Source organism: Ambystoma mexicanum, chromosome 3q (assembly GCF_040938575.1).
Source record: "Ambystoma mexicanum isolate Mex_15411 chromosome 3q, UKY_AmexF1_1, whole genome shotgun sequence".
NCBI classification, from domain to species: Eukaryota; Metazoa; Chordata; class Amphibia; order Caudata; family Ambystomatidae; genus Ambystoma; species Ambystoma mexicanum.
The window spans coordinates 813,652,615-813,677,226 of record NC_090926.1 but is presented as its reverse complement, the minus strand read 5'-3'; the positions used below and the strand labels follow the sequence as shown (position 1 = coordinate 813,677,226).

Sequence of the window (24,612 nt, the reverse complement as noted above, 5' to 3'; positions counted from 1 at the left end):
CAGTGGTTTTGCATGTTTCAACATTTCTTGCTATTTGAAAAACTTTAGAACTCAGAACACAGAGAACAACAACAGACTGAATCAGAAAAGTCCTTATTTATGGGGCCAGCAAAAGCTAATACACATTGTTCAGGCCATTGCTCTAGGACTCCAAGCGATCGAACGCACTGAATTTAAAACCAATGACATGGCCAACACATCGCCTGGAATGAAGGGTCCAATCCTAAAAGGCTTCTGAGATGCAAGCTGGCGAGGTGTGATAAACTGGGTAATCTTTTCCGAAAAATACTAGTCATTCTCTGACTGCAAGTTAATATTGCCCCTCTGATATCTAAAGAATGCAATATAGTGAGCTGCCTCATTGGGAAATCCATGGGTACAACACGCAGAGAGTATCCAAAGCACTCCTCTCCTTTGAAAAGATGGGCTCTATATCTGTACACCAAATTGACTCTCCCATACAAAAAAGTACATACTAGCTTTGGACAAAATTGTCAACATTCCATAGTTCTCGCTGCATAGTAAAGGTTTTGGGTGCAGACGCATAGGATATCTTTCACTGCATGCACTAGAAATGCATTATAAGCTTCTACACATATGGTACCACACACCTACCTTTTTAAACAAATTCTACCAGAATAGCTTTGCCTCCTGTTGCCTCTTGTTGGAGAGAATGTGGCGATGAAGGCTCCCATTTACTTGGCTGGGAGAATTGCAAGGTTCCTGGATTGAAGACAGACACTCCATACAGAAAGTTGAGGTACCCGATTTCTGGGGAACCAATGTTTCGAATTCGAGGTCAAATGGATGATGGGGGCACGGACTCTTGTATCCGAAAGCTAAGACTTCTACATAAGCAACACCTGGCCACAACATCATACAACTTCAAGCTGCAGGGCAAAAAAGATTTTGGATTCCAGAGCTATGCTAATGTGGCACTCCCAGTGTTGACAGATCGTGACAATGGAGAAAATCACACATGACCTTAATGATTCTTCAATGAAATTTGATTCCATCAGGTCACCCTTTTTAATATACATGGTTTACTGTGCCCTTCTAGACTCTGTATTGACTGGACATCAAGAATGCTGTGTTCATCTTTTGACTCTGAAAATGTGCAATGTTTTTAGATCAAGAAATAGGGGATTCCCAATTGGACGAACTACAAAACACCACTTATGACGTCCCATGTTAACGGTTAAAGATCCATGCATCGATGAACAATTCCCTCCTTCTCATTGTCAATAAAACAGAAATTATGATCCTTGGCCCAAAGTCGCCAAAGAGGTAAAAACTATAGGCTTTTACCTCGACTTCACCCTCTCATTCACGAAACAAGTAAACTCTATGGCTTCCATGACTGCATACACATGCAAACTTATCAGAGCAGGCAAAGCATTTCTCTACAGATAGCTGCACCACTCTCGCCAGAGCTCTGATATTGTCTAAATTAGACTACTGCAACGCTCTCTACATTGGCTCCAATAAATACATCTTGAAGAGAATTCAAACTCTTCAGAACAATGCCCTTAGAGCAGCCTTGGGCATCTCCAAGAGAGTCCACATTTCTGAGCTCAGAAGACAAAACAACTGGCTCTCAACGAGCGACAAAATCCAACTCAAAACCACCTCAATCACATACAAATGTCTCAATGATGTAGCCCCCCTTCACCTTTGTGAAAGATTCTGCAGAAAATCTTCAACTAGACCAGCGAATGCAAATTGCCTCACTGTCCCAAGAACCAACCTAGCCAAGATGGGGGCACTAGTTTTCCCATAAAAGCTGTTCAGCTATGGAACCCTCTACCCCCTACGATCCGAGCCGACCAGCCATACCTCCAGTTCAGGCAGAAACGTATCACTCGGTTAAAAGCCCTTGACCAGTAAGGCCTGACACTAACCCAGTCTTCATTATTTGATTCCCGTCACCAGAATGACTGCTAAATGTATGCTTCTCTGCTTGTCCTCACTGTATATTCTGCATTTCCTTGTACTACTAGTCCGTGTTCTGTATTTTTGCACCGTATCTTGTAAATGTATGCCCCCCTATTTGTCCTCATTGTATATTCTGCATTTCCTGTATTGTTAGCCCATGTAATGCATTTTTGCCTGTGTAACCAAGCTGTGAACCTTCCTGTAACCTCTGCGCCCAGATACCCCCGGGTCCGGAGCGCAATATAAATTAATAAAATAAACAAATAAACATGGTTGACAACTGAAAACAAACAAATTGAAAACCCTTTGCCTGATGCACCAAGTTGTAGGGAATTATGGCCCATCCTACATCACCAATGAACTGAGCTGCTATTTCCAGTAAGATCACTTAGATGAACAAGTTACTTTCTTACCTGGTAACGTTCTTTCGATGGGATGGTCCGACGACGTATTCCATATCTATGACATGTAATCACCACAGCTGTGCTGCTTCGGAAACTTTTTCGGCGTCTGCGTCCTGCGTCGATGCGCCGTCGTCGAGGACCTCCTCCGACGTCCGACGTCATCCGATGTGATAAGTAGGACGCACGACGCCCATAGCCTCAGTTGTAGTTTTTTCCCCCCCCAGAACGTGTGACATAAGTCAACTGCCAGTCAGACACAAAGCCTTGCGGAACGTAAGCTGCAATCGCAAAAGAAATTCTGCAGCGGGGAAGGCAGGGCGGGAGCGATATGGAATACGTCGTCGGACCATCCCATCGAAAGAACGTTACCAGGTAAGAAAGTAACTTGTTCTTCGAGGGGATTGGGTCCTCCGACGTATTCCATATCTATGACAGACTCCCAAAGCAGTACCAGAGCAAGGAGGAGGGAAAGAATTTAGAATCAAAATTTAGAATAGCCAATCAAATAGCAGAGCAAAGGACCGCCTTGCCAAAGGCCAGATCCTGCCCTGGGATGGAATCGAGGGAATAGTGACGTACAAATGTATGCACTGAAGCCCAGGTGGCTGCCTCACAGATGTTGCGAATAGGAACACCCCTCTGCAGTGCAGTAGATGCAGCCACACCCCTGGTGGAAGGGGCCCGCAAGCCAGCCGGTGGGTCCTTACCCGCCAAACGGTAACACTCCGAGATGGCTAAAATAATCCAGCGAGACAAAGTCTGTTTCGTCACAGCTTGCCCCAAACGCTTCCCAGCGTAACCAATAAAGAGTTGATCGTCCACTCTGACCCGGGACATGCGTGAAACATAAAAGCTTAAAGCTCTCCTAGGATCAAGCCTATGGAGCCTCTCCTCTTCCTTACCAGGATGCGGAGGAGGATAGAATGCCGGAAGAACAACCTTCTGGGCCAAATGAAATTCCGACACTACCTTCGGAAGAAAAGAAGGACGAACACGAAGGACAACCCTGTCCTTGTGAAATACAGTGAAGGGAGGCTTAACTGAAAGTGCCTGTAACTCACTCACTCTGCGAGCGGAAGTAACCGCAACTAAAAACACAGTTTTCAGAGTTAACAGCCTCAAAGGGCAAGAATGTAAAGGCTCAAACGGAGCACCCATAAGAAACCTAAGAACAAGGTTTAAATCCCAACCAGGCACCAGGAAAGGTGACGGAGGGAACACATTAGTGAGCCCTTTCAGAAACTGTGAAATTAAAGGGATTTTAAAGTAAGAACACTCTTCAGACGAGCGCTTAAAGATGGACAGCGCCGCCAGGTAACCTTTAATGGTACCCACTTGCAAGCCCCTGTGGGCCAAAGAAAGTAAAAAGGACAGAACCATGGGGATGTCACATGCAAAAGGATCCACATTCTGAACTCTGCACCAGTCGCAGAACTTACGCCAACGGCAACGGTACAGAGACTTAGTTGCTGGCCTTCGGGCCGAAAGCAACACCTCCATCACGTCTTCAGGGAGGTCCCAATCCTTATACCTCAACCTCTCAGAAGCCAAGCGTGAAGGTTGAGGGATCTGACCTCTGGATGGAGAACCTGACCCCCCTCCCGTGAGAGCAGATCGTCTCGGTAGGGAAGACGACGTGGAGGGCAGATGGACAAGTCGAGAAGGTCCGGGTACCACGTCCTCCGAGCCCACGCCGGAGCAATGAGGATCATCCGGGAACCGAACTTCCGTAACCTCCGCAGCACTTGCGGGATAACGGGGACTGGAGGAAACGCGTACAGCAGCGGGAATGACCACTCCACCACGAACGCGTCTCCTAAGGCTCCTTTTGGAGGAAATTCCCGCGAGCAAAACCTTTCGCACTTCCGGTTGACACTGGAGGCGAAGAGATCCACTTGAGGGGTCCCCCAAAGGGCGAAGATCTCCAGGAGAACCTCCTGAGCCAACTCCCACTTGTGAGAGATCGCGCTCTGCCTGCTCAGAGCGTCCGCCGTCACGTTTTCGGCTCCGGCCAGATGAACTGCCGAGATCGAAACTTCCTGCTGGATGGCCCAGAACTCGAGCTGCATCGCCTCCCTACACAGAGGAAGTGACCCTGCCCCCCCCCTTTTTGTTGAGGTAGTGCATGGCCACTGTGTTGTCCGTCAGGATCAGGACATTCTTCCCTCGTACAGACGGCAGAAAAGCCTTCAGGGCTAGCCTGAAGGCCCTCAGCTCCAACAGATTGATATGGAGTCTGGACTCTGACGGAGACCAACGACCGCTGACTGTCAGCCCGTTGGCATGAGTTCCCCATCCCGTGAGGGATGCATCCGACACGATCGTCACCTCCGGCCAGGGAAGCCAAAATGGAGCCCCCGTCATCAAGTTGCCTTCGACGGCCCACCACAGAAGGTCCTGGGCAACCGAGGACGGCACCTGAATCGAGTCCGACAACCTGCCGGAGGACTGCGACCATTGCGTCTTGAGTGCCCACTGCAAAGATCGCATCCGCAGGCGAGCCTCTGGCACCAGAAGAATGCAGGATGCCATGAGGCCGAGCAACTTCAAGAACTCGAACGCTGGGAGCGTCTGGGCATGCTGAAACTTGTGCACCATCTGCTGAATGTGAAGAGCCCTCACCTGGGGAGGAAAACACTGCCCCAGGGAAGTGTCGAGCACTGCTCCGATGTACTGGAGCCGCTGTGTTGGCGTCAAATGAGACTTCTTTAAATTGAGGGAGAAGCCCAGCCTGTGAAGGGAGCGACAGGTGACGGACAGATGATCCAGGACTTGCTCGGGAGAGCTCCCCCTGATCAACCAATCGTCCAGGTAGGGGTAGACGTGAATCCCCCCTTGCCTGAGATGCGCTGCCACCACCACCATGAGCTTGGTGAAAACCCTCGGGGCGGAGGTCAATCCGAACGGCAGGACCCGAAACTGAAAGTGCGAGTCGCCAACCGCGAAACTCAGGTACTTCTTGTGCTTGGGATGGATCGGCACATGGAAGTAAGCATCCTTGAGGTCGAGTGACACCAACCAGTCCTGAAGCTGAAGGGCCTGGAGGACTTGAGAGAGAGTAACCATCTTGAACTTGTCCTTCCTGAGGAGTTTGTTCAAACCGCGCAAGTCCATGATGGGTGTCAATCCCCCGTCTTTCTTCGAAATCAAAAAATAAGGGGAATACCATCCCTTGTTCCTCTCCGCTACAGGCACCAGTTCTATGGCGCCTTTCTCCAGCAGGGCCTGAATTTCCTGCTCAAGGAGCGATCCGGACTCTGCAAAGAGAGGTTCCCCGGTGGATTGTCGCGAGGCCTGTGCCGAAAAGGAAGACAGTAGCCGTGGGTTATGATCTCCAGAACCCACACATCTGAAGTAATGGCTTGCCACTCTACAAGATGCTGCGCCAGCCTTCCCCCAACCGGCGAACCATGGGACATGGCCTCACGACTGAGCGGGAGCGGCGTTACCTGAGGGCAAAGAGGCAACTGCCCGAGCGGCCTTGGCACCACGGGTACCCTGTCGTCCACCTCTGGTACCCCTGCGTTGGCCTCTTTGACTGCCTGCTCCTCTCGCTTTACTGAAGGATGAGTAATAGCGAAAGGAACCACCCCTCCACTGCTGTCCCCTAGGACGAAAAGGCGGAGGTTGGCGAACAGCAGCGCCCAACGACTTCGCTGCAGCTTTTGAGGTCTGCAACCTCTCAAGGCTCTCGTCAGCCTTGCTGCCAAAAAGGTGTTCACCGTCAAAGGGCATGTTGAGGAGCCGGGACTGCACATCAGGAGCAAACCCCGACTTCCGCAACCACGCAAACCTGCGTATCACGGTGCTCGCCGCCATGGACCTACTGACGCATTCAGCTAAGTCCAAACCCGACTGAACGGACTCACACATGGCATCCTTACCATCCTGGACCATAGCAAGGAAACCATCCCGTTCGTCCCCTTCGGGAATATGTTCAGCCGCTAACGCAACACAGTTCCACAGAGTGTGCGTGAAACGCGACAAGGCACAAATGGAGTTGGCCGCCTGAAGCGCCATACCACCAGAAGAAAACACTTTCTTCGCCCAGCCATCAAAACGTTTGTCGTCCCTATCAGGAGGGATGGTAGGGTACGACGCCTGCTTCGCCGGGGCCGTGGCCGCCTGTACCACCAAACTCTCCGGAGTGGGGTGCCTGGTCAAGTAGCAGGGGTCGCCACTGGCTGGACGGTATTTTCGCGACAAGGATCTGCCCACCGCCGGGAGACTCTCCGGAGCAGTCCAAGCCGCCACCCTTCTCTGTAAAGCCATATGGAACGGCAGAACCGGGTCAGTTGGGGGACCAACATCAAGGATGTCTGTCAGATCATCCTGCACAAACTCCCCTGGGGGAGCAGACCATCCCAAGTACTCAGAAACCCTAGCCATAAGGCGCCGGTACGAGGAATCAGCATGAGAGCCAGGCTCAGGCCTACAAAACTCCACCTCCGGAGAGGTGTCCAGTCCACTGGCATCATGCAGTGACTGTCTCAACTCGTCAAACTGACTATGGCCCGAGACAATTTCATCCGGAACCAGGCCATCAGAATCCTCATCCGCCTCTGAAATATAGTCCAGGTGGTGAAAAGAAGGCACTCGAGAGTGCTTGCTCTTAACCAGAGCCTTCCTAGGGGGTCCACCCGTGCCCTGGGGTACCTCCGACACGAAAGGCGTCGATGGCGTCGAGCGAATCGGCGCCAGCGCCGAGAGAACCGGCATCGGCGCCGAGAGGATCGACGTCGAGGAAATCGGCGTCGACGTCAGATGCAGCGCCTCCAGAATCGGCGGCGTCGACACAGCCCTCGAGGCCGGAGCCCCGAGCGTGTCCCTCGACGACCTGAGCGTCGACGGCATCGACGACTTCCTCGGAGCCAGAGCCTCGAGAAAGCCCGTCGACGCCCTCGACGCCACAGACGTCGATGCCTTCTTCGAAGACCTCACAGGTGCACACGGTCTCGAACGCGTCGAGGACCGGGACCTGGAACGGGTACGTCGAGACCAAGTCCCCTTGTCCGAACGGGACCTCTCCCGTGACTCGTGCCGACCACTCCTGCGAGCGGTGTCTCTCGACCGCACACGACCGACCCCACTCGGGGGCGCGGACGGCTGAGTACCCTGCGACTCAAGAATCGCCAGCATCTTCTTCCCGAAGGAAGCCCATTCCTCCGGCGTCGCACGGCTGGAGGGGTAAGCGACGTGCCGGGCAGAGCCCTCCGAAGAGGACCTGGAAGACGACCGGGGTCGGCGCTTCCGAGAATGCTTTGAAGAGGCTGAGGAGTGGCGAGACCGACTCCTAGAAGGAGACCCACGAGACTTCCGACGATGACACGGAGAGTCACCCCTCGAATCATCCGTCGAAAGCCCCGCAGACTTCGACTTCCGGGGCTTGGACACCCGACCTACCGACAACTTCTTCTTACGTTCGCGTAAGGCTTTGGACGTGAGCGACTGGCAGTCGATACAGTCATCCGTGTCGTGGGCCTCCCCGAGGCACCAGAGGCAGGCGTCGTGCGAGTCCGTCACCGACATCTTGGACCCACACTCCCCGCACTTCTTGAAACCCGGACGCGGGGTCGAAGACGAAGTAGACATCTTCTGAAGGATTTTCACAAACGAACAGGTTCGAAGAACCGAGAAGAACAGAACTCCAAAGAGTCGAGGCGTTTAAACCGAGAAACACGAAGCAACACGTTCGCGGAAAAAACGGAACTGAGGCTATGGGCGTCGTGCGTCCTACTTATCACATCGGATGACATCGGACGTCGGAGGAGGTCCTCGACGACGGCGCATCGACGTCATCGACGCAGGATGCAGACGCCGAAAAAGTTTCCGAAGCAGCACAGCTGTGGTGATTACATGTCAGATATGGAATACGTCGGAGGACCCAATCCCCTCGAACCTCAAATACAGGCCTCCTAAGTGTACCGAGGAATCAGCTGAAACAGTAAGAATGTATCAGGCTGGGAGTAATCTGACCCAAGCTTTGGAATGATCTACCATCAGCCCTGAGAATCGAAGGGCATCATTGCCATTTCAAGAAGGAACTGAAAGCAATCCTCCGAGTAAAGCTTATGACGTGACTCTCCCCCATATGTCCTTCAAAGTAATTTGATTAAAGTCTTTATTGGAGGAAAACCACTATGAAGCAGCAGCGTTCCTGCAGAACTTTGCCAGTTTCAGTTGAATCCAGGTAAAGATTTGGTATCCAAATGTGCAGGCTACAATCGTACTTGATTATGCCTGTTAATATGCCAACCTCAAATCCTGATTGCAAACATGGTGGCTTGCAGTGGCTGACTGGACTCTTACCCACTAACAAAGCCGACATATCCAATGTCGACTTTGTCTTGGCCTCTTGGTTGAGACAACCAACTTTTATGCAAACTTAACTCTTTGAACCTTCAGGACAGTTGGCTTCTGATCCAAATGATATGGTTGCGTTCCTTACCCTCTTTCCTTTTTACCTCCAACACCTAGTTGTCCTCTTTTTCTCTATCCCCAGCACTCAGTGGGTAATGTTTATTTGCAAGTAGCGCAATACAAAATAACTAACAAATAAAAAATAAATAAAAAGAAATGACATTTTACCAAGAGCTGTGGTATTGTTTCTTCCTTTTTTATTTGTACCTGTGTAGCAGTTGTGCCTCTGGCGTTTTCATGTACGTCTGTGGATGTCAAAGCCCAGGTACAAGCAGTGTACTTGAAACTTGGGAGACGAGGGCCATGCATGTGCATAAACCTGAACATGCACAGTGACATCAGCAAACTACTTGCTTCAATAACATAAGGAACACTAAATATTCTAGAGGATGACAGTTCCTTTTAGGTTATGTTTACAAAGGGGTTGGATGGAGACCCATCCTATTTTAAGAATTCCGATTTACCTTTGGTACCTGAAACCAAACAGAAGAAAGTTGCTTACCCAGTAAATCTGCTCCTTCATCAACATCACCAATTAAGTCAGTCCCAGCAGAAGACAGCTCTTCAAACAGTGACTCTGTGTTGCGATCAAAAGCTTGGTTTTCTATGCCTTTGGTAGGAGTACTACAAGAAACACAATAAAATGTTTAAAAAAACTACATGAGCAATCTCAAATTAAAAAAAAAAAATAGGAGGCATAACAAGTTACACTTTTATTTTTTATATAGCATCATATTCCTCCCGCTTCTAAGCACTGTGATAGGTGTTATTATCCCATTTTTATTGTGAATTGTACTGGATTCATTGGCCTCGTAAAAAGGGAAGGCTAATTCGCCCGGTTGATGGTGCAGTCTGGCATCATTTTGGAGACTAGCGGATTACATGCCTGTGTGGAAAAGCTTGTGAGTAATGTGTACATGTAACACAGAAGGATGTAATTCCTGAATTTCCTCCATCACTTATCATGGGTGGTCATAATAACTCACAGTCTCCAGGCTGTTTCAAGGAGGAGAACCTAAACAGCATAAGATGTATTCACTGTTATGGTCATCAATGTATGATTTTTCATCAGTAAGACAGCTAGATGGTTTAATAGAATGCACCGGGCTGGAAACGGGGGTTGAGAGACTTGCTAAGGCGTTCCTTGTATCATGATATGATATGGCATTTATAACGCACCGATAAACAAGTGTTTCAAGACGCAAAAGCATCTTGAGCATCTGAAGTACTTTTAAGTGTCACTAAGCCAGGCCCAGTGCAAGCACCATCAAATTAGGTTCTACGTAGTGTGCTGCCTAGCAGAGGGTGCCAAACTGCTGTTTTGCTCCCCACAGTTATAAATTTACAAAAAAGAAGAATGATGCAGTCCTGCAAACCACAGTGCTCAAACTCCTAGCCGTCACTAACTTGACAGTGAACGCAGAGTCATTTCCTACTGTCACCCATTTTTGGGCTGTCTGTTCATGAACTGGCACAAAATTAAAAACATGAGGCCTGAGTAGACTTGGTAAAACAATTTGGTTAGAACCAGGTGTGAGGGGGTCAGAAATGTGAGGCGGACAACTTTTATATTATTTTTCAACATATGCCATTTTATAAAATTATAAATGTTACCAAAGCCTCACTATCCCTGCTCTGACTAGGATTTCCCTGCCTATCAAAACTAAAGGGAAAAACGAACACAGGATGTCTAGCCCTCACACTTAAAACATCAAATACATAAAGAAATATATGGCAATTCATAGTAACATTAATAATGATATTCACAGTTTCTTGGTAACCTGTGTGAACTCCCCTTCCCCAACAATAACCAAGAATTGGCTTTAGGACACTTCTCTACTTCCCATTACCTTTGGCAATGTACGTCGCGTCAACTCCAAAGAAGGTTTATAAGTAGCAATGTTCCCTTCCCCAAGCTTGCCTTTATTCCGCTGCCTACTGTTAACCAGAATAATTAACTGATGCTTTGTCGTCACTCTTTGCTTCAGGTAATTCGTGCACCCTTGTATCTTAGGTAATGCTGAGATTCTATTTGGCTCACAGTACTGTTTAGATTGTTCTTTGGTTTTGGGAAATACCTTGTGCACTCTTGGCTTGGGCAATGCTTGCTCTCTCCAACTTAAATAATGTTTTAACACTTGAATGCTCTTTGTTAGCAATTGTTGACTGCATCATAAATATTCAGAGGTCACTCTTCCTTCTAGCATCGCAATTAGGCACATGCAACCAGTTCTTCATGTACTTTACAAGGTTTTAATAAAGAATTTGTTTTCACAGTGTTTGCTCTACACGCGAGTGATAGAGGAAATATCTAATCACACGCCAGTGCTACAATTCAAGTGTTGCTTTGTTAAAGACTCAACAATCAACTTTGCATCACTTCTGCTCATACGCGAGTGAATATTTAGCTCGATCCTGTTGGCGGCAGTGCTCGGACAAGGAATCAGAACGCCTGATTTCAACTCTCCGGCTTCTGGGTTCCTTTCTTCGCAGGCTGCACAACCTGTACAACTTCTGGCTTCACTTAGACCCACGTCCTTCCTTGCGGAAGGCGTCTTCGGTCTGACCACTCAATTAAGGAGGCCCTCACGCTCCCGAGACCTCTCGCTAAGGTCTCCGACATGCTTAATGCTGCACAATCTCTGCAATTAGGCTCACATGGGGAAAGGAAGCCTTTCCGCACACCATCTGCTGTGCAGCCCCTGCACAACAGAGTTTGGGGGAACAAGACCATCTCAGGACAAGCAGGTGAAATCTGCCGCATCAGAGTCCCGGCATCCCTTTGGTTCTCCCACTTCTGCCAGGATTGCGAACACTGTGCCTTCTTCCTTCTGCTGCACCTGAGGGGACTTTTTCAGCCTCTCAGCTTCCCTCAGGTGTGAGCTATCAGGCTCAATTGCCTTACTGAAACATGACTCATCAGCCCTCTTCCTCGTCCCAATACTTATGGTATTATGGGACTTGTAGTCCCCAACAAAAAACTTAGTTCTTTTAAGTAACTTCTTGGTTTTATGGGTAGATTTATTCTCCTTTATGTTATTTATTTGTATTTGTTGCAGTTCAAAAGAACTTTAATAAAATTAATATACATATTGTATATTAAATACAAATCAATTTCATTAGTTAAATCAAGTCACAATAAATACACACTAACGTTGCATCACATTATTTTTTTTATAAAACATTTTTTATTGTTTTTATTTAACAATCACCAAACCAAAACCAACGTAGGAACCATCATGTTCATTCATAATCAAAAAGGTATTGCACATGTTTGTCAATGACGAAAGAGCTTTTTACATGAATACGTTTGTGTATTGTTCATGCTCATACCACTTGTGACAAAGAGTCTTAGGTCACCTCTTCTTCCCACCTTTCCCATATTTTCGAGGCTTTGTTGGGACAGCCTCTTGCTGTACAGATCCTACGCTCCACCATGGCGCATGTGTCCATATCCGCCATCCATTGGTCCAGTGTCGGGGAGTCTGCAGCTCCCCATTTCTGCGCTATGTTACGCTTGATTAGCCCTGCTGCCGTGTGTAGAAGCAGTCTCTCCCATTTATTAACCTCTATTTCGTTGGGTATGCCCAAGAGTACGGCCCTTGGGTCCAGTGGTATGGTATGGGCCAGGACTCTGGAAAGTACGTTACAGCATGCAGTCCAAAACGTTTGTATCCGGGGGGCATGTCCACAGGATGTGTATGAAGGTTCCCTCTTCCTCCCCACATCGAAGACGGTTTGGATTTGGGGCCCGTTTCCAACCTTATAGGCGTGTCCTAGGGTAATATACTCGGTGCAATATTTTCAGCTGTACTAGGCAAAGCCTTGAGGAGATAGTGATCTCCCGGGGGTGCACGAGAACCTGTATCCAGTCCTCTGGGTCTATTACCCCCACATCCACTTCCGATTTCGCTTTCAGATTGTTCATTTCGGGGGGGGTGGCGGCAAAGGATGATATTGCATTGTATAGGATGGAGATGCATTTAGTGGGAATATATGCTGGTAAAATGTTGCGCTCTATAGGAGTATACTCGAGGAACAATAGTGTCCGCTGGTATGTGGGTTCTAAGGGCATGGGCCAGCCGCATGTAGTGATATCGTTCTGTACTCGGGATCTGGAATTGTAATTGCAGCGTATCAAATGAGGCCAGTTTCCCATCTACGAGAATATACCCAACTTTCAGGATTCCAGCCCTTACCCATTTGGGCCATGGCTCGAATTTCTCGATTTCAGTCAAGTTGCTATTTTGCCATAGGGGTTGTGCGGTAGTGATTTTGTTTTTCCACCCTATAAAATTATGTGCTTGTTTCCAAACCATAATGATGTGTGTTGTAGTTGTGAGTGGAGAGGGTCTCCGAGGGGGCTGGTATAGGAGGCTAAGCGGGTCTATATTCTGAATAGTGGCTATCTCGGCCCGTATGTGGGGCAGTTCCCTGTCTCCATGGAGCAAGTCATTAACCACTGCTAATTGTGAGGCCCAATAATAGGTTTGGAGACGGGGGACTCCTATTCCGCCCTCCCAGATCGACCTCTGGAGTGTACTTAGTGCAATGCGTGGTTGTTCTTCACCCCATATGAGTTCTCTGAGGAGTATCTCTACTTGGTCAAACTCCGAGTTTGGGATCTTGAGCGGGGAATTCTGCAGAATGTAAAGAAACCTTGGGAGGGTCATCATTTTAAAGAGTGCGGCTCTGCCCATAGGAGTCAGGGGGAGGAGTTTCCAATGTTGGACATCGATGGTAAATCGGTCCGTAATCGGTTGGAGATTGTGTTTTATGTACCCCGTCAAGTCCTCAGATATCCAGATCCCCAGATATCGGAAGCCCTGCCCTTCCACTCGGTATGGGCAGTCCTGGGGGATGGCCTGCGCCCCACCCTTTACCGGAAAGAAGACGGATTTCCCCCAGTTGATTCTTAGTCCACTAAACTCACCAAAGCGGACGAGCATCTGCGTCACAATGGGACAGGACCGAGTTGGATCCCCCAGGTATATCAGGAGATCATCTGCATATAGAGATGTCCGGTCGTCCTATCCCTCTGGCCATCTAAACCCTATCCAAGCTGCATTCTGGCGAAGCCACAGAGCGAGCGGCTCTATCGCAAGGGTGAAGAGAGGGGAGAAAGGGGGCATCCTTGCCGCGTGCCCCTACCGATGGGGAAGGATTGGGAGGACCATTCGTTTACTTTTACTTCTGCCTGGGTATTGGTGTAGAGCAATCGTACCCATCCCAAAAAGTTCTCCCCAAACCCCATACGTTGCATGATTTCCCAAAGGCTGTCCCACTGAATAGAATCGAACGCCTTTTCAAAATCAGTTGCCAATAGAGCCAATGGTCCGTCTATAACTGGAGCTCGCTCCAGTGCTACAAGGGGGCGTTGCAGATTCATCCGGGTCGATTTGTGTGGCATAAAGCCACATTGGTCCGGGTGGACCAGGGTGGGTGCAACCAATTGTAGCCGGTTTGCTAGGAGCTTAGCGAGGACTTTGGCTTCACTATTAATCAGTGATATGGGTCTGTAGGAAGCATATTTTTCAGGGGGTTTGTCGGGTTTGGGGATGACTACGATGGTTGCCTTACATAGGTCTGGGGGGGAGGGTCACCTGTGCTCGGGCGTTGAGGAACATTCTATGAAGAGGGAACGCTATTTTGTCTCCACCTAATTTTTGCCAGGTTTGAACTGGGAATCCGTTAGGACCCGGTGCTTTCCCTGTTTGTAATTGTGTTATGGCTTCTGTAATTTCCGCTTCTGATAAAGCGGAGTCCAAGTGTTCCTTCTGTTGCACAGAGAGAGCTGGCAGTGTAATGGTATCTAGAAGGAAGGTGTCAAGCGGGAGAGTTGGGGCTCTGTATAGGTCCGCATAGGATTCGGCAAAGGCCTCCGCTATCTCAGTGTCTGATTGGCACTGTTTGTTGTGTGAAGTGACTATTTCCCGGACGTGGCGTTGTCCCTCATCTCTTCTCTCCAGCCAGGCAAGCATTTTGCCCGCCTTGTCCCTGAATTCATATATTCTCGCTTAAGGGTGCCAGTGGGCCTGATTAGCGTTATCCATCACCCTATTCCGGAGGCGGTCTTGAGTGCGTTTCAGGGATCCGCGAGTCTCGGGGGTAGGGTCAAGAATGTATTTATTTTCCCAATTGTTCACTTTGCTTTCGGCCTCCAGTATCTTCTGGAGCCGCTTTTTCCTTTTATGTACCATCCAGGAGACGATCTCTCCTCTCAGTACCGTTTTATAAGCTTCCCATGTTGTCACAGGGCTGTCTACTGAGTTTTCATTGATTTCAAAATATTCGGTGGACACTTCAGTAAGGCGATCAATCAGTTCGGAGAACCCAAGGTAATAGTTATTTAATCTCCATGTTCTAGGGGGGAGAGAACCTTGCATACATAGTTCCATTGTCAATGACGAATGGTCCGAGATGCCTCGGGGAAGCATCTCTGCGGACATTGCCCTGTGGAGATCAGTATTTGGCAAGAAGAAGTAATCTAACCTGGACATGGAGCCATGGGCTCCCGAATGGAACGAGTATTCTCCAATACCGGGGTGTAACTCCCGCCACACGGCCCTAAAGCAGATGTGAAGTTAGCCAGCCTTGTAGGGGTGTCTGGGCTCCGATTCCTAAGGTGGGTGCCATCTATGCTGTTGCTCATGGCATCATTGAAGTCCCCCCCTAGAATGTATGTGTCAGGTTGACGTTTCCCTATAAGAGTGGTGAGCTTGTCTAGCAGTTATTGCCCCAGCCCGGGTGGAGAATAGATTGAAGCAATAGCCAGCTTCTCACCCGAAAGCGTTCCTGAAATTAACACATAGCGGCCCCTAGGGTCCTGTTCTAGTGTTTGGAGGATAAACGGGATACGTGTATTAAAATAAGGGTGCCTCTGGATCCCATTGTGTACCCCGCATGGAACGCAGGACGATAATTGGTCCTCTGGAAAAAGGCACATTTTGACCCGCCCAGATGTGTCTCAGTTATCAGGGCCATGTCAGGGGAATGTCTATTTAAGAACTGCATGATAAGGCACCTTTTGATCCCGGATCCCAATCCGTTCAGATTCCAAGTAAACAGCTTAAGAGATCTGGGATGTTGTACAGGTGATGTTTGGGCTTGTGTAGATGTCATTTACAGCGCATATTGGAGGTCTTCAGGGTATTGTGACCAAAGAGAAGTGAGGGTATTCTTTTAGCATGCACGGTGGGAGTGGGGTTCCTATGTGGAATGGTGCGAGGTGGCCCATGTGGGGGGTAGTGGTTAGATCGTCGTGTGAACATGTGATGGCCCTGGAACAACAAAAAAACCTTCAAACTTTCCCATCCCTCCCGCTCCCTATGCTCCACCTCAACATGAAGTACCTGTCGCCCAGACATTGCTGACACACAAATCCTAGGGTGTCAGCTCGAAATCCCAACACTCAAGTAGAGCTCAAAAAAGAAAAAAAAAAAGGAGGGGATTCACCAGGGGAGGAGGGGGGTGGGGGGTTTGAGCCCTTCCCGGAGTCCCTTCTCTTGCGCCAATTGTTAAAATCGTTCCTGGTGGACTACGTTGTGTGATGGAGCCAGAGGCGTAAACACGGCGTGTCCTTGTGTTGCAGTGGTTCGCCTACTCATTCTAATGGAGGAAAGTAACCTGCTCATCGCTCATTCTGTTCCGCTGCTGCCTTCGGGGCCTCATGTTCAGCCAATTTCGGATCCCTCCTCGGGCAGGCCCGCCTTGGCCGGGTCGGGGTCTTCCTCTTTGTCTCCTCGGTCCTGTGGTCCAGTCACCCTCAATGTGAGCCTCCGCCCATTTCCAGGCCTCTTGTGGATCAGTGAAGTGTACTGTGGTTCCTTTATGGTAAATCTTGAGTTGTGCCGGGAAGAGCAGGCCGTATTTCACGTTCATGTGAGCCAGTTGTTTTTTCAGTGGCTCAAACGATTGCCGTGCCCGCTGCACCTCTCGGGTATAGTCAGGGAAAAAGGCGATTCGTGAGCCGTTATGAGCGATCATCCCCTGTGAGCGCGACATTTGCAGGAGAGCATCCCTGTCGCGGTAATTAAGTAATCTGGCGATTATCGTTCGGGGTGGCGCCCCTGGAATCAATTTGCCAGAGGGCATTCTGTGGGCTCTTTCCACTGAAAAAAACTTTGAGAAGGAGTGGGGTTCGAAGATGTCCACGAGCCACTGTTCCAGGAACGGTTCCATGCATTGTCCCTCCTCCCCCTCTGGCAATCCGAGAATGCGCACATTGACCTTCCCTCTCCCTCATCCACTCTAGATTCTAGGGTTTTTAGGCGGTTTAAAGCTTGTGATAGCTGTCGGTTGATCCCATTGATGTTGTCCTCTGCTTCGGAGATGCGGTGTTCCGCTTCTCCGGTTCTGGAAGTCAACTTTTGTAAGTCGTGGCGCAAGAAGGAGACATCCCCCTGTGATGCTATCCATTTTTATCTCCATAGAGGAGCAGGATCTGGCGATGGCAGCCATCACGTCTCGTAGTGAGAGGGAGTCTTCACCTGCGGGGGAGTTTGGTCGTGTTGCATGGCCCGTCGGTGCCGGGGTGGTAGCAACCGCAAATTGGTCCATCCTACTTTGTGTGGACTTTTTCTTCTGCCCGTCTTTACCCATCCTTACGGAGGTTGTGGAGCTTATGCTATGGTGGCAGGATCTGTATGGTGTATCCTGGGCCAAGGATGGCAGGGTCCGGCAGTTTTCCCACCTCTTCCTCCTTTGGGAGGTCTGTTGGGTTATGTTGGGGCTTGGTGCCACTGTTTATGCAGAGCAGTAGCGAGTGTCCTGATGGCTGCACCGCACAGATTCACAATATTGTGGCCTTTTCCTATAGTGGATCGATTGGGTGATTATTAGTGTCCCAGGATATTTCCAGCTGGGGGTGGAGGAGGGGCTCCTTCCCCTGTGGCGAACCGGATATCTTATGGGGTGAGAGTTCCCCAAAAAAGGGGGTCCTAAGCTGGGGCCTCGTGCCCCTTGTACTTCTCTTCCCCTCCTAGCAATTGCAGAGATTTAGTGCCCCCATTAGCCTCCCCAAGAGGGAGGGGGCCGCCCCTCCGTCTCCGGTATGTTTCTGTCCGTGTTTCCCACAGGCGCCAGACACCCAGGGCACCGCCACCAGGTCCGGTGGCCGATTATGAGGATAGTTCAGTGATGGGGAGTGGGGGGGGGGCACTTACTTGCGGTTCACTGAGGCCGCGCTAGCGGTTCCAATCCTGTCCTCTTTTACTTCGCGGGTGCCGGGCCCGCCAGGGTGTTCCTTTCCCCCTCCTCGCAGAGTGTTCTCCGCACGGCGCCGCCGCACGGGAGCCGAGTGCAGCTGTGTACGGTAGCCTAGAAGGCAGGCCATCCGCCTGCAGCGAGTGGCGCGTGGTCCCAGGAGATGGGAGGCGCGCATCGCCAGGAGTGCTGGAGTACTCTCCTGGGGGCTTTGTTCTCTTCCCCCTGCCTCTCGGACACTGCGCACCTCACCAACCTACGCAGCTCCGGCAGGCTGCTCATGTCGGGATGTCTTCCAATTCTCTGCGGGCCTCACCAGGTGGGTATTGGCAGGTCCGGCGGTCTTCACCTTCCACCCTTCGTTTTGTACTTAGGGGGAGGGCAGCAAGGGGTTCCTCAGTTGCTTTCTCTGCGTTGCGCGGCGCAGGGCCACCACGGCCGTCTCGGGCAGCTAGGCGGGCTTTGCTCTTGGGCACTGGCAGCCATTTTAGGCGTGTGCCTTCAGGGATACCGACCCTCGGTGTCCCTGCAGATTTCCTTGATCTCCTGGCCAGGTGGACGCTGAAAACTCTGTCGACCAAAGCCCACCGCCTCACGGGTTCGGTCGAAGTGTTTGGTTGGCACGCAGTCCCCAGGAATCAGGATATTAGTGCAGGATTAATTTGGCGCTTGCGGGAGCTCACCAGGCTCACGTCCGCACCGTTCGCGTGCAGGCCACGCCCCCCGTTGCATCACATTATTAATAATAAGTTGAGTAATACTTGGAAAACCCTTCTCAAAACAATTATTACTCTCATAAAACACAAACCACATACAAAACATTATGTGTAAAATATTTATAATACTTAAAAAGATTCCCCGGCCTAAAATTCATATCTGAACATATTTCTCAACACTTAATAATTCAAACGTTTCACAGTCAATTTCTACATATTCTGTATGCCACTTCCTCAGCCCTCTGACTCTCTAATTTCCTACTTTTACAGTTTCAGGGATTTCCAGAGCTTTCCCACGGACTGCCAAACCAAATAAGGTGCCATGTGCAATTTATTGCATTCCGAGTTAAGGCAGTATACCCAAAAGGACTCGGATTTGATAGTATCATAATTATACACTCCTCCTAATAGACACATATAAACCAAGCCAAGTACCTTACACTCAGTCATAACATGCTTTGCGGTTTCCAAATGGTCAGATAATTTACATTAATTGACGTGCCTTTCTTGTTTTGGTCTCTATTATATCTGAATAGTGATTGCTGTTGCTCATTTGGAGACCAAGGTAGGTATAGCTTTCCACGTAATCAATCCAATCCAATTTGGATGTCATGGACGTCTCATACAACTTTTTCCCTGTAAGAAGCATGCTTTTTGCCTTGGTGATGTTTGTATTTGTATTTATTTGTATTGCGCAGTAAAGCCCTGAGGCAGCTGTGTGCATAACTTATAGTATGATTTCACATTGTACATCAAATAATTCTTACATAGTATAGGTTCAAATTGTATATCAGATTATTCATCAGATCATTGTTACAGATAAACGCATGGTCATATGAGCAGTGGCAGGTACAAAAAGGTGGAAAACTAGATGCCTTTTTGGTTCCAGAGACCTGCTTTGACTTTGTTTCTGAAGATAGGGAATGATGTTTCGGATCTTATAGGGAGCGGGAGGACATTCCACTTTTTTACAGCGAGAACAAGGAAGCTAACTCCACCAGCCCTTTGTTGGTTAAATCGTGGTACGATTACACAGTTAGTTTGGGCTGATCTGGTTGGCCTATGTAAATGTATCACAGAGGTAGGATGGGGCCTGGTTATGTAATGATTTATGTGTTAAGGATAGTACTTTGAAGTCGATTCTTTGGTTGATATTTAGCCAGTTGAGATTTTGTCTAATTGTGGAAATATGTTGTTTCCTTGGGATATTACATGCTGATCTGACTGCATTGTTCTGCATTACTTGCATTTTATTTAGGTTTTGTTGTGAAGTACCTAGATAGAGTGCACTGCAGTAGTCAAGTTTAGATAGCACTAGTGCTCTTGCCACTGCTATGCAGTTGTTAGTGGAAAGGTAGGGTCGACAGGCTGTGATAAGCTTATATGTGTAAGCTGTGGCGGATGCCAGTGTATTAGTTTGTTTCTTGAAGGAGAGTGAGGCATCGATATGTATGCCCAATGTTTTCACGTTATGTGATACATTAATGGTATTGCCATCGATGTTGAAGGATTTAAAGGCAGTATTTAGTTTGTTCAGTTTACTGGGGGGCCCAAGTAAGACAAGTTCGGTGTTGTCGTTGTTTAGACATAAACCGTGGTTTGCCATCCAAGTTTGTATAGTACTGTATATATCGTTTAGTGTTTTGCTGTCTGCAGTGTAGTCTCCAGTGATAGGTATGAGGATCTGGGTGTCGTCAGCATAGTTAGTGTATGTGACACCCAGATGGTCAAGAATATCAAATAGAGGTTTGGTAAAAACATTATAGAGCGTTGGTGATACGCAGACGCAGGATCCTTGAGGGACTCCGCAAGGTACCGGTGATGGTAAGGCCGAGGCAGTGGGGGCAAAGACTTGCATGGTTCTGCTATTGAGGAATGATTTAATCCACATGTTAGCTTGGTCTGAGAAATGTGCAGCAGTTGATAGGTGCTTGCAAAGTATGTCATGGTTCACAAGATCGAATGCTGCAGATAAATCTAGTAATAGTAACAGGGCTGATTTGCCTTTATCTTTTAAAGTCTGAATCTGATTCTTTAGATCAACAAGAGCTGTCTCTGTCCCATATCTAGGTCTAAATCCGGATTGTCTTATACCCAATAGGTTATTTTGTTCCAAGTATTGTTGGATTTGGAGAGAAGCTGAACGGTCCAATATTTTTAACAGGAAGGAGACCGTAGTGATCGGTCGGTAGTTAGATGGGATATTAGGGTCGAGCGTAGTTTTTTTTTTTTTTTTTTTTTAACAACGGGTGTACCCAGGCATCCTTGAGACTCGTGGGTACTGAGCTTGTGGCAAACGAGACATTGATGAACTTGGTAATGAACGGCGCAAAGATAGGGGCCGCTTCTTTGATTAGTGTGGCAGGGCAGATATCACCTTTACAATTGCAAGGTTTCAGTTTAAGTATAATCTGTTCAACTTCTTTGGTGGTTAGAGGTTGAAAGTTAAATTGAGGTATTCCTGTCAAAGGAGACTTAGTAGGTTTTAGTGGTATGTCATTGTTAATGATATTTTTATATGCTGATTTTGTTAAGTAACATTGAAATTTTATCTTGGAGCGCATTTTGAATATTCGTGCACCATTGTGTATCTTTGATACATGGGTCAGGTATGGGAGCCGGTGATTCCAGTTCTTTTAGTATGTTGAACAGTTCCTTTGTATTAGAGTTAGCTTTCACTATGCGGTCATTGTAGTTATCTTTCTTAGCTTGGATAATGGCTATTTTGTAGTTGAAAGACAACGCATTGAATAACTCTTTATTCTGTACGGTTGGGTATTTTATCCAGTTAGTCTGAGCAACTCATTTCTCTTTCCAAAGGATCATTAGGTTAAGTGTGTACCATTTGTTTAGACGGGCAAGTGGTTTAGCTTTTTGTAGTTTAAGTGGGGCTAATGTATTGATGGCTTTAGTCAAAGTCTCATTGTACAGATGCACTAGATCCGAAGGGTTGAACTGTTTAGTATTAGCCTGGAATAAAGTCTGAAGTAGTGGGGTTAGGTTCTCTAAGGTGAGGATCCGTTTGCTTCTTATCATGGATGCTGGTGCCATGATGGGAGTGGAGCGAGTTACTGATTTGTCGATAGCGAATGTAATCAGATGATGGTCTGTCCATGTGCAAGGTGTGTTCCCTAACATCTTGATAGGGCAATTTAGATCTGCTAACCAGTCTAAGGTACGACCCTTTTTGTGTGTGGGACTGTTATACGATGAGTGAATCCTAGTTCTGATATTGAATCTTTGAGGGATGATGCTTTGTTATCTTTGGGATCATCAAGGCCTAGATTGAAATCACCTAAAACTATGACTTGCGATTTGCATTTAGTATTAACAGATAGCAATTGTGATCTATCATTTTCAAAGGAGGATAAGCCTCCTGGTGGTCGATAGATCAAGTGCATGGTAATAGTGGTGATGGCAGAGGTGGAGCATTTAACAGTGAGTAGTTCTGCTGAAGGGAGGTGGTCTTTATTGGTTATTCTCAATTCTAACATGGTTTTAAAGAGGACAGCTACGCCACCTCCTTTGGTTGGATTAGAGTTTATGTCTCTATCTGCTCGAAGAATAGAGTAGCTGGCTGGTAGAGTTAGGGCTAGGGCTGGCCCAGATGTGGGGTTCAGCCAAGTTTCAGTTACAGCCAGAATGTCAAGGTCGTTATCAATAAGAGTGTCAAATAGGTCCAAGGTGTGGGCTTGGATAGACCTGGCATTTATGAGTCCTACTTTGATAATATTAGGGAGGATATTATTGGTTGAGGTAGGTTTATTACTTGTAGTCATCCTTTTAGCTGTAGTTAAGTTTGATATATCATTGTGCACATGGCCTAATTTGTTAGAGGCATGGAATGTAGGTGAGAAGTGTCGTGACGTTCTAGATCCTATTCTCCAGTTTCTTAGGGGCGTATTGCATGGTAGGGCAATTCAATGTTAAATTGTTAACGTTGGTAGTATCTGCACTAGTGTAAGTCAGAACGGATATTGTTTGCTGGGTAGTATTATACCGTTTGGTGTAGGATTTTGGTCGAGGGTTAATAGTAAAAGCATGAGGTAACGTGTCAGTGCATGGTTTAAGGAATCTGGTTGGAGGGATATCTGTAGATTGTGGTAGGTTTGTTGTCATTTTTAGCTTAATGGACTGTGTAATGAGTGGCAGGAATCAGGGAGTCCACTGAATGGAGTGAGGTGATGCAGCTTAAGAATAATAATAGTTGTGGAGGCATTCTCACTCTGGTTAATTATGGGTAACGGCCTAGGTAGGGTAGCGAGGTGTTAGGTGGTGTGGCTAATTAACATCAAAGGCATGACTATTGAGTATCGGCCTTATTGAAAAGTGTTCGCTAGTGTAGAGATCATTGGTGAGCCTGATTAACGAGTCTGATCCTCAGGTTTATCACAAGTTTATTTTCGTATAGATAATCGCATAACTCATTCAGCATATTTCTCATACCACTGTGCGTGTGGTCAAACACCACCAGGTCGTCAGCATACAGCAAGTTTCCAATGTGTTATTTTCCTATTTTCAGTGGCAAGTTGAACTTTGCCATCCAGCAGGCAGGCTGGTAGGTCTGCTAGGTAAAGATTAAACAGGCAGGGAGCCAGCACACACCCTTGCTTGACTCCCCTGCGAATGATTATCAGTCCCAACATAACCCCTTTATTATCCAGGCGAACTCTAACTTGGGAGTTTTTCTGTAACAGCTGTATTGCATACAACAACCATTCTAGGCATCCCATCTGATTTGATTTATTTTGTATTGTAGCGTTTGCCACAGTTTCTCACGATCCACCCGATCAAACGCGGCTATAAAGTCCACAAAAGTTACATATAAGGATATTCTGTCTTTACCAACAGTCCCCTTTGATAACATATCCAACATCCTTATGTTATGGGTTCTTGCCGAGTGTTAGGCAGAATCCTGTGCAGTGCCCTTAGGGACCACTACACACAATTAAGACTACAAGTGGTAATACAAGTTCACCTTTGGTACAAGCCTGTACTACTATGTTAAAGTGGTAGCAGTAGCGGAGCAGCCAGGCCTATCTCAAGAGTAAATGAGCAGTAGCAGAGATTACACAAAGGGACCACAATTACTGTGACTCAAGCAAACACTGACTCAAGGTTTCAGGTAAAAAATATAAGTACATTTATTTTTAAACCATCTGTTAGAAAACACTTCACTTCTATAAATTCGAAACCACACGTAAAATAAACTACACACAATCGGTTCCACTTGTTTCAGTAAATTCAAGTTAAGTACATTAGGATTTGACATATACTAACGCGTACCCGCGGATAGAAATGCTCACGAAGTTAAACACACTTTGTACTTTAGAATTTCAAACAAGGGAAAAGTGGGAGAAAATCAAAGGCAATACTTTTTGAAGGCAAGGAGATACAGATTAAAGTCAATAGGCCTGCGCCAGTGTCAATGGACAGATGCTCAGTTGCCGAGGATCACACGTTGAACAGTTTGAGATTCGAGATGCCAAGAGTTCGTAAAGATTGTCAAATGGAAGGAATAGTTATAAGAAGGAGGGAAGAAAGAACACATCTTTGTGGAGAAAAAGGGTTCACCCCAATTCCGGCTGGTCATACAGAGAGAATGACCAAGTGCACAGTACCTTATTCCGTTGGAGAAAAGCTGGTGCCACAGCAGTTGTTCCTGGTAGTTCCTGTAGACTCGCGGTTCCTGCGGCTTCAGTCGTGGGGACAAGAAGGAGGACGTCTGGACCGATCTGCACTACCCAAGGATGAGGCCAGCAGCAGTGAAAAAGACAACGATGAATAAAAGGTGCGCTCCTTTAAATCAGGAGAGGGCTCTTCTGATGGCTATCCGGACCACTACAGCACAGCAGTGATTTTGACCCAGGAGAGGATTCTCTGACCGAAGAAAAGACGAGCTGGTTGATCCCACCAGGCTCAAGGGAAGAAGA

The 24,612-nt window shown here is 47.8% G+C and overlaps 1 protein-coding gene across 1 annotated transcript in view; it reads right to left on the bottom strand.

Moving 5' to 3' along the window:
• The window catches only part of SPAG9 (sperm associated antigen 9), a 2,727,931-nt gene that overhangs the window by 2,117,624 nt on the left and 585,695 nt on the right, over positions 1–24,612 (bottom strand). The window contains exon 8 of the mRNA XM_069654919.1: positions 9,262–9,383. Coding sequence (XP_069511020.1) covers positions 9,262–9,383 — 122 coding nt within the window. The remainder of the gene's footprint in view (positions 1–9,261; positions 9,384–24,612) is intronic.